Source organism: Mesoplodon mirus (genome assembly GCF_964341445.2).
Source record: "Mesoplodon mirus genome assembly, chromosome: X".
NCBI classification, from domain to species: Eukaryota; Metazoa; Chordata; class Mammalia; order Artiodactyla; family Ziphiidae; genus Mesoplodon; species Mesoplodon mirus.
This window is the reverse complement of record NC_138981.1, coordinates 106,344,090-106,360,051: the sequence shown is the minus strand read 5'-3', so window position 1 is coordinate 106,360,051 and position 15,962 is coordinate 106,344,090. Positions and strand designations below refer to the sequence as shown.

At 38.2% G+C, this 15,962-nt stretch overlaps 1 protein-coding gene and 1 pseudogene across 4 annotated transcripts in view; one reads left to right on the top strand and one right to left on the bottom strand.

Moving 5' to 3' along the window:
* The window catches only part of XIAP (X-linked inhibitor of apoptosis), a 43,659-nt gene that overhangs the window by 15,547 nt on the left and 12,150 nt on the right, over positions 1 to 15,962 (bottom strand). Inside the window, exons 2-4 of one of the 3 annotated variants that reach the window (XM_082609893.1) lie at positions 3,807 to 4,715; positions 2,602 to 2,701; positions 885 to 963 (exon numbers count right to left, since the gene is read on the bottom strand). In XM_082609893.1, the coding sequence (XP_082466019.1) occupies positions 885 to 963; positions 2,602 to 2,701; positions 3,807 to 4,683 (1,056 nt within the window). In that variant the 5' untranslated portion in view covers positions 4,684 to 4,715. The remainder of the gene's footprint in view (positions 1 to 884; positions 964 to 2,601; positions 2,702 to 3,806; positions 4,716 to 15,962) is intronic. The other 2 variants (XM_082609895.1, XM_082609894.1) reach the window with 2 other exon arrangements.
* Positions 12,764 to 14,345, top strand: LOC309796275 (partitioning defective 6 homolog beta-like; annotated as a pseudogene). Its single transcript has 2 exons — positions 12,764 to 13,351; positions 13,753 to 14,345. The product of its transcript is annotated as a partitioning defective 6 homolog beta-like (transcript).

Genomic DNA, 15,962 nt, shown 5'->3' with positions numbered 1-15,962 from the left:
GGCTTCAGTAGTTGTGGCAAAAGGGCTCAGTAGTTGTGGTACAAGGGCTCAGTAGTTTTGGCACGCAGGCTCAGTAGTTGTGGCTCATGGGCTCTAGAGCACAGGCTCAGTAGTTGTGGCACACGGGCTTAGTTGCTCCGTGGCATGTGGGATCTTCCCAGACCAGGGCTCGAACCCATGTCCCCTGCATTGGCAGGCGGATTCTTAACCACTGCACCACCAGGGAAGTCCCAGTTATCTATTTTAAATATAGTAGTTTGTATATGTTAAACCCAAACTCCTAATTTATCCCCCCTCCCCACCTTTTCCCTTTGGTAACCGTAAGTTTGTTTTCTAAGTCTGTGAGTCTGTTTCTGTTTTGTTAAATAAGTTCATTTGTATCATTTTTGCTCACTGACTTCCTTTTGGTCACACATACCTTCTTTTGGTGTCTTAACACCTCCATCAAGCCTTCTGCCCTGGGGGCGATTCTGTTTCTTCAGGTGATTTTGCATAACTCTCTTCTGAACCATTATATTTTGTTTAGCGGTGTCAGAGTTATATTTTTTAACAACTACTTTTTAAAGACTGTTTAGGTACACAGTAAAATTGGGGGGAAGATACAGAGACTTCCCATGTACCCCTTGCCCCAACACATGCGTTCCCTCCCTCATTATCAACATCCTTCCCAGAGTGGCACACTTGTTAAAATCAGTGAACCTACACTGATACGTCATAATCACCCAAAGTCTATAGTTTACATTAGGGTTCACCCTTGTTGTTTTACATTCTATCACCATACACTATTAATCTAAAATACTACACTGTGAATTTTATACCAAGAAATCATTGCAAAACAAATTATGTAATATCTGAAAATATATATTCTACAATATGTGACTTACCAGAGACTCCTCAATTGAATGGGTTAAATGAATGTTGTTTATGTATTCTTGTCCCTTCTCTTCTAACAGATATCTACACCTAAACAAATAAAAGGTTAAACTTTAGTAGCTCATAAATTAGTAAAGTATAATTAAAGATATAACCTCCATCATCTTAATTAACTTGCTTTTTGATATTTCTAAGGAGCCACAAAATAAAATGTTACTCAATTCCCTATTAAACTATCATTTTAAGGTTAAAAAAATGTTCCATTTGTTATCCTAATATGCTAATGTCAGTAGAGCAAAAATATCAACTTGAGAACTTTCAGCTTTTACACAAGTTATTAAATTAGCACCTTGACATTTAAAAACAAGTTTTAAGTAATCTTAACGAGTTTTATTTAGAGATTAACCAATTGTACATTTTAAAGGAATTCTTTAGGCTTTCAGCCTTTCCTTTTAAGGCTGTTTAAGGTTAAGATTTATTTTCAAATGATCATTCTGAAGTTTTAAGTTGTACTATTTTGTAGGCCAAAAATCCACATCACTGTACACTGTACACATCTGTGTACTTTATTTTAAAGAGGCAACATGGCAAAGAGACGTTTAGAATATGTCATCATTCTAAGATGCCACTGAGTGTAAGCAGCATGCTTATATTATGTACTACCACTGCCAATTAAATTATGACCCACTACCAGATGTGTCCTGATTTCAGAGATCTGAAAACGTGACCAACTGTGTGCCTTAGAATCAGCGAGATTCAGTAATATTTGTTAGAGGGCGTGATGGATTCTTAAGGAATCTCCTTGGCAATGTGGGCTCTCATGCCCATCATTAAAGAGCCTACGTCCCGCAGTGGATAAGAATCTGCCTGCAATGCAGGGGACACGGGTTCGACCCCTGGTCCAGGAAGATCCCACATGCCGCAGAGCAACTAAGCCCGTGCGCCACAACTGAGCCTGCGTGCTGCAACTACCGCAATGAGAAGCCTGCACACTGCAATGAAGAGTAGCCCCCTCTCACCACAACTAGAGAAAGCCGCACAGCAACAAAGACCAACAAGGACAAAAAATTTTTTTTAATTTAAAAAATAAAAAAAATAAAGAGCCTACTTCCAACAACAACAAAAGCATACATTCCTTTTTTTTAAAAAAAGTAATTAATTAATTAATTTGGCTGCGTTGGGTCATCGTTACTGCACGGGGGCTTTCTCTAGTTGCGGCGAGCGGGTGCTACTCTTCGTTGTGGTGCGCGGGCTTCTCATTGCAGTGGCTTCTCTTGTTGCGGAGCATGGGCTCTAGGTGCATGGGCTTCAGTAGTTGTGGCTCACAGGCTCAGTAGTTGTGGCGCATGGGCTTAGTTGCTCTGCAGCATGCGGGATCTTTCCGGACCAGGGCTCAAACCTGTGTCCCCTGCTTTGGCAGGCGGATTCTTAACCACTGCGCCACCAGGGAAGTCCCATACATTCCTAATTTGGTGTTTAGAAATAGAATCATCTGAACGTCATAGATGTGATACATAAGTAATAAATGGTTTGGTCACTGGAGAAGGCTTAGGTGTTTTTTTTAAATGTATATAAAGTAGGTGACCCCATTTTTATAAACCTGGTGTGAATTTCAAATTTCAATTGGTGAAGGCAAAAATAGCTGACGTGAAAAGTTATTCAAGTCTTCCCACTGCTTATGTACTGTCCAACTTTGCCTGTCACTGAAGGAACATTTAAATACCTTACCCTGGATACCACCTAGCATGTTGTTCCCAAGGGTCTTCACTGGGCTTCCAATTAGTTAGCCCTCCTCCACAGTGAAAGCACTTTACTTTATCACCTTCACCTAAGAAACACACAAGTAAAAATACATGTATTTGGGCAATTACAAGCTTACCCCAAAATATCCTTTTAAATACTATAAAATTAAGCATTTCTAAATTACATGAAAGTCTCATAGCTTAAAGAAGATATCTGAATTCACATCTAAGTAACAGATAAGATCATTTGAGGAGGAAATACACACTAAATTCACTGATTCAATTTGAGGTATTTTACAGAAGACAAAAATAAAATTTCCCAATTTTTATGTGAAAAATCACAATTGTTTTAACATATGTCATTTGGGGCCATCAATACTACATTTACTTTTTCAAACTGTGAAACTTTAACAATAAAGTTCAGCATAATGAAATTACAGGATAAGTTTCTCTAAGGTTATAGCTATATGACACTAAACAAACTTTAAAGATTGCTATATAGTACTAAGTAATAAAATATTGAAATAACTTGTATTTTGTATTTTGGCACTATTCAATCTTAAAGTAACTGGGTCAGATATATAACGGTATAATTTTTCTGAATATTCCTGGAAGCCATCACACTAATGGCCCTTCCTTCCCTACTGACATGTCTACAGCAGTCCATTTGAAAAGTGCTCATTTTAAGCAATAAGGCATCTTTCGAATATACAGGGCGGCTTTCAAATATATAGTCTATGTACAAAAGGCAGGTATCAATTTTAACATCAGCCAAGGTAAACTCCCTAATGTTAACTCTTCTTATAGGGTTGTTATGAGGCATAGAGAAAATGCATGTAATATACGTATTGAGCACATATAGTAGGTGTGCAATAAATTATAGTTAGTATTACTATCAGACCTACTCTTCTATCAGGGATATCTATCATCTTTTGCATGTCATTCTTCTCCAAAACACAATTACATAAAGATAAATATGACTCATAATACGGTAATCTTTTCCACGTAAATTCAGTGGTTATATTACAGATTCAACATAAGGGTTCACAGAATAATACTAATATAAATAATGATGTCAGCCTACACCTAAATATCTACCAGTTCAGGGGGCAAATGGCATCTATTTACTTTTTAGGAGCCCTGGGATAGTTGGAAAGTTATTTATTAGCCTAATTTTATAGTAAAGTTTACCTAAAGCATAAAATCCAGCTCTTGCAAGCTGCTCCTTGTTAACTGAGTATATCCACGTCCCAAATGTAATGATCCGTGCTTCGTAATCTGCCATGGCTGGATTTCTTGGAGGATTTGTTGAATTTGGGAAATTCCTATCGGAACTCACGACATCAGATTCACTTTGAATATTAAAATTCCGGCCCAATACAAAGAAGCAATTAGGAAAGTGTCGCCTGTGTTCTGACCATGCACGATCACAAGGTTCCCAATTTTTCAGTTTCCCGCCACAACAAAAGCATTGTACTTGATCATCAATACCCGTGTAGTAGAGTCCAGCACTAGCTAACTCTCTTGGGGTTAAGTGGGCATAGTCTGGCCAGTTCTGAAATGACTTTAATCTAGCTTCTTCACTACACATGGCAGGGTTCCTTGGGTATATGGTGTCTGATAAATCTACAACCTGTCCAGTTCTCAAAAGATAGTCTGCATGAGTCTCAGATGGCCTTTCTAAAACAAAATGATTTCTGTTTCCCAGATAGTTTTCAGCTTTGTACTGACCATTTTGGACACCAGGATTTGTAGGCTGTGCAGCATTACTTTCGAAATAAAAGCCATTGATAAATCTGCAATTTGGGGATACTTTTCTGTGTCTTCCAACTGCTGAGTCTCCATACTGCCATCTATCTACTGCTGCATGACAACTAAAGCACCGCACGGTGTCTCCTTCACCAGTGTATAGAAAACCAGCTCGTGCTAGTGTTGATGCTGAAACAGGACTACTACTTGGAAAATTAGCAAAAGTTTTCAATCTATTAAACTCTTCTACAAATTCTTCATCCTTACTGATGTCTGCAGGTACACAAGTTTTAGATCCTTCAAAACTGTTAAAAGTCATCTTCTCTTGAAAATAGGACTTGTCCACCTTTTCTAAAAAGAGAACATTACATTAGGAAGTCCAAAAGTGTCAAACACAAGCAATATACTTTTGATATTAGGCGTTAACAAATTACCCACTGATGACACAATATTTAAGAAACATTCTAATTCTAAATACTAGAATTCTACATTACCACATGATTCAGGTTATAAAGTAAAAACTAGCAGTTTTGTTTTCTCTTTTAGAGGAAAGTAATATTTAAGCAGGTAAATCAGAACTATTCATTTTAAGTGCCTATTTTACATAAATATGAAAACTATGTGATGCAGAATATATTAAAATTATTAACCATGTAAAATCATTAATTAGGAAAAACATGAAAGAAGCATAAAATATGCAGATTCTTGAAGTCTATGCATAATTGTTATAATGGATCATTGTATATTCAAGGCATCTAAGTTCAGTTTTTACAATTAAAAAAAAGAATGTTCAGAATGTCAATGAATTTTTAATATTTCTTTATTGATTAGCAAAAGATAAGTTTTATTCACAATGTTGGTTCCAATGTATTCTTTAAGAGCATCAAATGTTTATGATTTTCACGTATAAACAGTCCATTTTTGTTAGAATTGGATCATTTCAAATGTATATAATACTGCCCTCTAGAGGGTGGCACAGGAAAAATACTAAGTACTTGTAGACCTTAACTGCAGTTACTTTTGCTATCAACTGCCCACGGTCAAGAAACAAACTGTTCAAATGGAAGAGAAGTACTATTGTAGCCTCATTAGAGCTGCCAAATTACAGCTGTGTAATATTTAACCAAGATAAAATACTAAAAGGAACTGGTTGGATTATGAGAAGAGTGGCCAAGATAATTTATCCTCCAAACCTGAACTCTTTTGAAAGTGAAAAATGATGCTACTAATAATTACATTGGGACAAGAGGCACAAATAAGGGTTGCCCCAGGCAAACCTGGTTCTCTAGAACCTCACACTGTTCCTGACACTGTGCTCAGTACATGCTTGCCAAATGCAAAATAAAAGAATGGTCACAATGACTCTGTCTCTACTTCATATGTATACTAACTGATTTCTCAGGAAGAATTAGTAGCTCTTTGGGCATTATGTTGGCACAATATGTCTTGGAACATCATCTCTCTTGGAGTTAATGTTCAACAAAAGGCTTCTGTCTTGCAGGCTGGCAATGGACTTCAGTCTTTCCTGGACCCAATTTACAATGGTATTAATTCATATACACCTCAAGAGCTGAGTTATATCTGCATACAACAATTTTTGGAAGACAGTCTCCATGATTTTTGATTATTGCTTCCCAGATGTCTGAAAACATTCCAACACTAGCTTCAAGACTCTTTGTTGAATCAGCATAAGGTAGATGACAAAAACCAAGATTCAAAGAAACCAAGGCTGGCTGATAGGCTAATGAGATAAAATAGGGATATGTGTAAAGTCTTATATTCTGACTTTAAAAATCTGTGGTACAACTAAAGGAAGATGGGATATTGGTTTGGAAAGAAGTCATGTGAAGAGAAACCTCCAGATTAAAATCTTGGGATTTGAGTTAATTACAAACTCATCATGAGCCAACATTACATGGCAGCTAAAAAACTTGAAGTAACTTCAGTCTGCATTAACGTACAGGTGTGCAAAATCCAGATTCAATTCTGCTACATACTGAGTATTATTTTTAATTCTGAACACATTTTAGAAGGGACATTAACAAAGTCCATTCCATAGAGAGCAATCAGGATGATGAAAATGGTATCCTATGAAGAATAGTTGGAAGAGTCAAGTATTTATCTCAAAGGGAAAAGAAAATTGTAGGGAGAGGGGTGTAGAGGATAGAATAACTATCTAAAAGGCAGTCATGTAGAAAAGGGATCCAAATTCTGTTTAGCTTGAGGGCAGAATTAAAGTTAATGAATATAATTAAAGCCAGCAGACTTTAACCCAATACAGGGATGAACAGCTACAACAATCAATATCAGTATAAAATGGATTGGGTTGTCTTGTAGCTTATGAATTCCTCTCATCACTGGAAGGGACTCTGGCATGGACTAGGAGACAGGATTAAACATTTCTAAGTCTATAATTATCCTGAAGAATAAATGCTGAATATAATCTAAAACATATGAAAGTTACCTTCTCTGAGGTGGTTAAGTTTTGTATCTCAGGTCAATCAAAATAGAAGTGTAAAATCAATGATCTATTCTCATTTCATAATAGTGAATATTTTGCATGGTTCAAGTAGTCATCCCATTTCAGATAATATTAGATAAAGCTCCATCATTCAACACTAGCAGGAGAATCTCTATTTGAAGCTTTCAAGTGGAGACCTCATCTTCCCAAGGGTTATTTCCATACTAATAGTTTAGATTTCACTGTTTTGAAAAGCAGATATTTATTCAGAAGCATTCAACTGAAAACTACATATACATTATCAGAGTGTGAGCTTTTGGAGAAGGATGAGAAAACAGAACAACCAGAAAGGTTAAGACTAAAAGAGAGAAAACCGACTGACAAAAGACAGAAACCTTGGGACTGGAGGAAAGTGCCAAAAGAAAGGGATGGGAGATGATTTTAAAAAAAAAGTATTTAAGTGAAATGCAGGTGGGAAAGATGATATTTAGAAAATAAGTATATGTGGGGCACAGGAATACAGAAGAAAATGAGGTATGAATACTGGAGAAGGTTTTGGATGTGAAAAAGTCAGAGTGGAATAAAGTATGCTGAGGTAACTTAAGGTCTCTTTGTGAAAGCATATTCAGGCTTTGTACCGGGTAAGGAGAAAGGTAAGAAGGCACACAGAGAGAAAGATATCCAAGAAAACTTTGACATAAAGGGGCCAGGCAGTCAGAAATCTTGAGGGAACAGTGGTTGGGAAAAATGGCACTCTGAAAGCCAACACTGGCATAAAAAGAATCAGGAAGCGGTGGTACATGTTTATATGAGGGGTATGGAAGATTTCAAGATGGTGAGATGTTGTGTTTAAAATATACATATAATGATGACCCAAAACCTATGGGATGCAGCAAAAGCAGTTCTAAGAGGGAAGTTTATAACAATACAATCCTACCTCAAGAAACAAGAAACATCTCAAATAAACAACTTAACCTTACACCTAAAGCAATTAGAGAAAGAAGAACAAAAAACCCCAAAGTTAGCAGAAGGAAAGAAATCATAAAGATCAGATCACAAATAAATGAAAAAGAAATGAAGGAAATAATAGCAAAGATCAATAAAACTAAAAGCTGGTTCTTTGAGAAGATAAACAAAATTGATAAAACATTAGCCAGATTCAACAAGAAAAAGGGAAGAAGACATATCAACAGAATTAGAAATGAAAAAGGAGAAGTAACAACTGACACTGCAGAAATACAAAGGATCATGAGAGACTACTACAAGCAACTCTATGCCAATAAAATGGACAACCTGGAAGAAATGGACAAATTCTTAGAAAAGTACAACCTTCCAAGACTGAACCAGGAAGAAATAGAAAATATGAATAGACCAATCACAAGCACTGAAATTGAAACTGTGGTTAAAAATCTTCCGACAGGGCTTCCCTGGTGGCGCAGTGGTTGAGAATCTGCCTGCCAATGCAGGGGACACGGGTTCGAGCCCTGGTCTGGGAAGATCCCACATGCCACGGAGCAACTGGGCCCGTGACCCACAGCTACTGAGCCTGCGCGTCTGGAGCCTGTGCTCTGCAACGGGAGAGGCTGCGACAGTGAGAGGCCCGCGCACTGCGATGAAGAGTGGCCCCCGCTCACCACAACTAGGGACAGCCCTCGCACAGAAATGAAGATCCAGCACAGCCAAAAAAAAAAAAAAAAAAAAAAAAAATCTTCCAACGAACAAAAGCCCAGAACCAGATGGGTTCACAGGCGAATTCTATCAAATATTTAGAGAAGAGCTAAAACTTATCCTTCTCAAACTCTTCCAAAATATAGCAGAGGGAGGAACACTCCCAAACTCATTCTATGAGGCCACCATCACCCTGATACCAAAACCAGAAAAAGATGGCACAAAAAAGAAAACTACAGGCCAATATCACTGATGAACATAGATGCAAAAATCCTCAACAAAATACTAGCAAACAGAATCCAACAGCATATTAAAAGGATCATACACTATGATCAAGTGGGGTTTATCCCAGGAATGCAAGGATTCTTCAATATATGGAAATCAATCAATGTGATACACCATATTAACAAGCTGAAGGATAAAAACCATATGATAATCTCAATAGATGCAGAAAAAGCTTTCGACAAAGTTCAACACCCATTTATGATAAAAACACTCCAGAAAGTGGGCATACAGGGAACCTACCTCAACATAATAAAGAACATATATGACAAACCCACAGCCAACATCGTTCTCAATGGTGAAAAACTGAAACCATTTCCTCTAAGATAAGGAACAAGACAAGGTTGTCCACTCTCACCACTACTATCCAACATAGTTTTGGAAGTTTTAGCCACAGCAATCAGAGAAGGAAAAGAAATAAAAGGAATCCAAATCAGAAAAGAAGAAGTAAAACTGTCACTGTTTGCAGATGACATGACACTATACATAGAGAATCCTAAAGATGCTACCAGAAAACTACTAGAGCTAATCAATGAATTTGGTAAAGTAGCAGGATACAAAATGCAGAAAAATCTCTTGCATTCCTATACACTAACAAAAAATCTGAAAGAGAAAATAAGACACTGATGAAAGAAATTAAAGATGATACAAACAGGTGGAGGGATATACCATGTTCTTGGATTGGAAGAATGAACACTGTGAAAATGACTATACTACGCAAAGCAATCTACAGATTCAATGCAATCCCTATCAAACTACCAATGGCATTTTTCACAGAACTAGAACAAAAATTTCACAATTTGTATGGAAACACAAAAGACCCTAAATAGTCAAAGCAATCTTGAGAAAGAAAAACAGAACTGGAGGAATCAGGCTCCCTGACTTCAGACAATACCACAAAGCTACAGTAATCAAAACAGTATGGTGCTGGCACAAAAACAGAAATATAGATCAATGGAACAGGATAGAAAGCCCAGAGACAAACCCACGCACACATGGCCACCTTTTCTTTGACAACGGAGGCAAGAATATACAATGGCAAAGAGACAGCATCTTCAATAAGTGGTGCTGGGAAAACTGGACAGCTACATGTAAAAGAATGAAACTAGAACACTTCCTAACACCATACACAAAAATAAACTCAAAATGGATTAAAGACTGAAATGTAAGGCCAGACACTATAAAACTCTTAGAGGAAACCATAGGCAGAACACTCCATGACATAAATCACAGCAAGATCCTTTTTGACCCACTTCCTAGAGCAATGGAAATAAAAACAAAAAATAAACAAATGGGGGCTTCCCTGGTGGTGCAGTGATTAAGAATCCGCCTGCCAATGCAGGGGACACGGGTTTGATCCCTGGTCCGGGAAGATCCCACATGCCGCGGAGCAACTAAGCCCATGCACCACAACTACTGAGCCTGCGCTCTAGAGCCCGCAAGCCACAACTACTGGAGCCCACATGCCACAACTACTGAAGCCTGCGTGCCTAGAGCCCGTGCTCTGCCACAAGAGAAGCCACTGCAATGAGAAGTCCGTGCACCACAACAAAGAGTAGCCCCCGCTCACCGCAACTAGAGAAAGCCCGCACACAGCAACGAAGACCCAACGCAGCCAAAAATTAAAAAATAAATAAATTTGTTTAAAAAAAATAAACAAATGGGACCTAATGAAACTTAAAAGCTTTTGTACAGCAAAGGAAACCATAAACAAGACAAAAAGACAACCCTCAGAATGGGAGAAAATATTTGCAAACGAAGCAACTGACAAAGGATTAATCTCCAAAATATACAAACAGCTCATGTGACTCAATATCAAAAAAACAAACAACCCAATCCAAAAATGGGCGGAAAACCTAAATAGACATTTCTCCCAAGAAGATATACAGATTGCCAAGAAACACATTAAAGGATGCTCAACTTCACTAATCATTAGAGAAATGCAAATCAAAACCACAAAGAGGTACCACCTCACACCAGTCAGAATGGCCATCATCCAACATTCTATAAACAATAAGTCATGGAAAGGGTGTGGAGAAAACAGAACCCTCTTGCACTGCTGGTGGGAATGTAAGGTGATACAGCCACTATGGAGAACAGTATGGAGGTTCCTTAAAAAGTTAAAAACAGAACTGCCACATGACCCAGCAATCCCACTACTGGGCATATACCCTGAAAAAACCGTAATTCAAAAAGAGTTATGTACCACAACGTTCATTGCAGCACTATTTACAATAGCCAGGACATGGAAGCAACCTAAGTGTCCACTGACAGATGAATGGATAAAGAAGACGTGGGACATGTACACAATGGAATATTACTCAGCCATAAAAAGAAACGAAATTGAGTTATTTGTAGTGAGGTGGATGTACCTAGAGTCTGTCATACAGAGTGAAGTCAGAAAGAGAAAAACAAATACTGTATGCTAACACATACATATGGAATCTAAAAAAAAATGGTTTTAATGAACCTAGGGGCAGGACAAGAATAAAGACCCAGAGGTAGAGACTGGACCTGAGGACACGGGGAGGGGGAAGGGTAAGCTGGGACGAAGTGAAAGAGTAGCACTGACATATATACACTACCAAATGTAAAACAGATAGCTAGTGGGAAGCACCTGCACAGTACAGGGAGATCAGCTTGTGCTTTGTGACCACCTAGAGGGGTGGGATAGGGAGGGTGGTAGGGAGACGCAAGAGGGAGGGGATATGGGGATATATGTATACATATAGCTGGTTCACTTTGTTATACAACAGAAACTAATACAACATTGTAAAGCAATTATACTCCAATAAAGATGCTAAAAAAAAAGCAAAACACTCAGTTACAAGTAACTTGTTACAACAGCTATAGGAAACTAACTCACATTGTTTCTATTTCTTTTTGGTTAGACGCTGCCTAAATGTTGAGGATTTCTTTTAATTTCTCTAGTTACATTCCTCTTTGGACAAGTGAGTATAATTTAATCAACTGGATTTCATCTAACATCTATATCTGTCAAGCAACTGGGGCTGCTAACATATTACCAGCGCATGTTAGCCAAGTGATACCTATTTAAAATAGGACTGAGATTACTTTTATAACATAACAAGTTAATTTAAAAATTTACGACTGCTTTAAAGCACAGAAAACCTTTTATTCTAAGAGGGAAAGATTTTAAAATTCCTGGGGAGGGGCTTCCCTGGTGGCACAGTGGTTAAGAATCCGCCTGCCAATGCAGGCGACACGGGTTCGAGCCCTGGTCCGGGAAGATCCCACATGCCGTGGAGCAACTAAGTCCGTGTGCCACAACTACTGAGCCTGCGCTCTAGAGCCTGTGAGCCACAACTACTGAAGCCCGCACACCTAGAGCCCGTGCTCCACAGCAAGAGAAGCCACCGCAATGAGAAGCCCGCGCACCGCAACGAAGAGTAGCCCCTCCTTGCCACAACTAGAGAAAGCCCGCACGCAGCAACGAAGACCCAATGCAGCCAAAAATAAAATAAATTTGAAAGAAATGTTAAAAAAATAAAAGGCTTAATAAGCTTCAATGAACAAAATAAAACATACATATACCTGTACATATACATACACACAGTATACGTGTGTGTGTGTGTGTGTGTGTGTGTGTGTGTATTTATTTAGCCTAGTCAGCTGGGTAAAGATAGCCATGGGCGTGTGCCAAAGAGAGGAGACTGACTGCTTCTCTAGCAATAATGTGGGAATATGGGGAGTTGGAGGGGAGAAAAAAAACACACAGAAAACCCACTTACCTGGTATTTGCACACAATACAAAAGTTTCTATTTCCCTCAGGTTTTTATTATTAAAGTTGTCAAATATATAGAACAAAGGTTATTTTAAATGGGAAAAGGATATAAAGTAGGATGTATATCTGACTGCAACTGTGTGAAAATATATACTCATGGACAAACCTGGAGGTAATTTTTAATATATGGGTAAAATATGTTGGTTAAGGTGACAGGATTATAGGTGACCTTTTTCTCCAAAATGTCTTTAACAATATTTTTACTTAAAGTCTCTCCGGTTAGCACCACTGGCCTGGGTCAGGAGCCTGGTCATGGGGAAGGCAGCCGAGAGCAAAGAGGTGGATGGGCTAGTTGCCCCCTCATCCTCCTCCACCAGGGTTCTGCAGTCACCAAAGCAGAGGGAGACAGGATGGAGTTGTGTCTCCATTTGCACCACAGACAGGCTGCCCCAGCCACCCTGTGGAGCTCAACATTGAGACCCAAGCCACCTCTGCAGGTGCATTTGGTGAGTTGCAGGCTCCTGGGCTGCAGCCCCTGCACTCAGCATGACTGCGGCTGCCAGGGCATCCTGGAGAAGAGCAGGTTCGGCACTGAATTTCATCAGTTTTTGATAGAAAGAGCAAAACTTGGACATTTTGAGAAGTTTTATGGATTACTGCAACATGTTCATAAGATACCTAATGTTGACATTTTATTAGGCTATACGGACATCCAGGGATACTTACTATCTATAAATAAAGATGATAATTATCACATAACTGCTTCAATATCCAACCTGCTGCTTAGGATTTTTACACAGAAAAAAAGGAAGAAGCAAACAGTGCCTTTGGTACTGACATGCTAATGAAGAAGGAAAATGTTTTAACCAATGTTCTGTCAACCAGAGAAATAAGCCAGATCTAGTTAATTGGTATGCACCAAGACTTCAGGTGTGTCTTCTATTACAGATGTTGACATTCCCCCAGAAACACACCATAGGATTAGTTCATCTTCACAAACACAACAACACTGAACATTCCCTAGGGACTCTATAGCTGGTGGGATGGTTTCATTCTAAGGGAGACACTACATGGCTTAGAGAAGGTCCGAGGGATCTTGTGTGTGTGTGTGTGTGTGTGTGTGTGTGTGTGTGTGTGTGTGTGCGCTACTTTTCTTTTTTTAATTTTTGGCCATGTTGTGTGGCATGTGGGATCATAGTTCCCCAACCAGGGATTGAACCTGCATTGGAAGCACAGAGTCTTAACCGCTGGACCGCCAAGGAAGTCCCTTCCTCCCCCCACCCACCCCCCGCCAGGGATCTTTATATCCTGGCTTATTCCAGGAGGTCTGGCTCGCAGCACAGGGCTATATTGGCTGTTAATGATGACGTTTTAGATGTTAATGGTATAGAAGTTTCAGGGAAGAGTTTTGATCAAGTAATAGGATGACTGCAAACAGTTACAACGTCATCATAATAGAAGGTAAGTAAACAGGAGAATAACGTTAGGAACAGTAGGACTTCTGGCAGCTCTAGCCAATCTACTGATAATAGCTTTCTCGGCTGTCCACAGCAGATTGAACCAAACATTGAGCCAAAGGATGAAGATGACATTATTACTGAAGACAGTGGTGTGCCACACTAGATTCCTAAAGCTGTTCCTACTATCAAAAGACTGGAAATGGTTAACCCAAATAGAACAAACTCAGTTTTGAGTCTGGAAAGAATAGTTTTATTCCGTCTAATTAAATGAGTTTAGCACCCCTAGCAAATGGTACAAACAGAATTTGAAACACATGTTCCAGATCAAAAACTCTTAGAAGACGGAACAATCATAACATCATGAAACCATCGTTTGAATGTTTTCTGAGTGAGGATGTCACAGGACTTGCAAATTTGGGTAGTTTAAGAACTTTTAAACTTCCAAGCCAATGACCTGGAATAGGCATGAGAATAATGTTGCAAGTTTAAAATGTTCTTAAAATAAATAGAAACAGAAAATAGATTAGTGATTGCTTACAGCTGGGAGAGGAGGGGAATGGGGAATAACTGCAAATGGTTACTGACTGGGTTTCTTTTTGGAGTAATGAAAATATTCTAAATTAGGTTGTAATGGTGATTGTGCAACTCTGAATATACTAAAATCACTGAACTGTACACCTTAAAATTAATTTTATGGTATGTGAATTATATCTCAATAAAGCTGTTTAAATGCTTTTCAAATAGTAGTTTGGTAATTGTTAGTACAAACTTTGGTGGATCAGAGGTGATTTTAAGTCTAAAACAAAGGGAGCTCTGCTAATCAAATTATATGCTCTTGATATGGAAAACTAGATGCTACAGTACATTTTCAGAACTATGTGAGAGGACTAAATTATTTCTGTTTGAAGTGGTTAAATATTTAACCTGTTACAACGATTCCAGTTAGTTTTTCCTTTAACCACATTCTTTAAATTTTAATGTGAAATCTGATTCTCTTTTGGTACTCTGAGGACCTCAGTTCTTGTGTACCCAGTATTTTATTTCTTAATGTTGTTCTCTTGTCGCTAATTGTTACAAATCATTTTCTGAAATGCATTATTTTCTAACTTCTAAGAAATCAAACCAATTGGCTGTTCTTAGGAGTTTCTTTCCACATTATGAAGCACTGAAGCTATGTTCCTAAATTATGAAATTCTGTGACAGTTTTTCACATTGATGTTTGTCCAGCCTATAGATTATATATTTATAAAATAATTCCAAATAGGTATAATTTATGTTTTAAAATGCAGTTAATTTCACTGACTCTGGTAATATAGGAGACACTCTCCTTTAATTCTTATCCTCATTCCTAATCTCATTGGAAAGCATTCCTTTTGTTTTGGGTGTGTGTATCTATATATATGTTGGTAGGCTTTTGAACTTTTTTAATGTACATATGGTCCCCAACTTACAGTGGTTTGACTTATGATTTTTCCAGTTTATAATGGTGCAACAGTGATACGCATTCAGTAGAAACCTTACTTCGAATTTTGATCTTTTCCTGGGCTAGCACAGTTTGATACTCTGTAGTGATGCTGGGCAGCACGGCGAGCCACAGCTCCCAGTCAGCCCAGGAGATCACAAGGGTCAATAACTGATATACTCATAACTTTTCTGTACCCTACAACCATTCCACTTTCACTTTCAGTACAGTATTTGATAAATTACATGAGACATTCCACACTTTATTATAAAATAGGCTTTGCGTTACATGATTTTGCCCAACTGTAAGCTAATGTAAGTGTTCTGAGCACATTTAAAGTAGGCTAGGCTAAGCTATGATGTTTGGTAGGTTAGGTGTATTAAATGAATCTTCAGCTTATGATACTTTCAACTTAGGATGGTTTTATTGGGATGTAACCTCATTGTAAGTTGAGGAAGATCTGTATTCAAGTAGTGCAAATTGTTTTGGATATAAAATGCACTTAGATTAAAAGGTTTT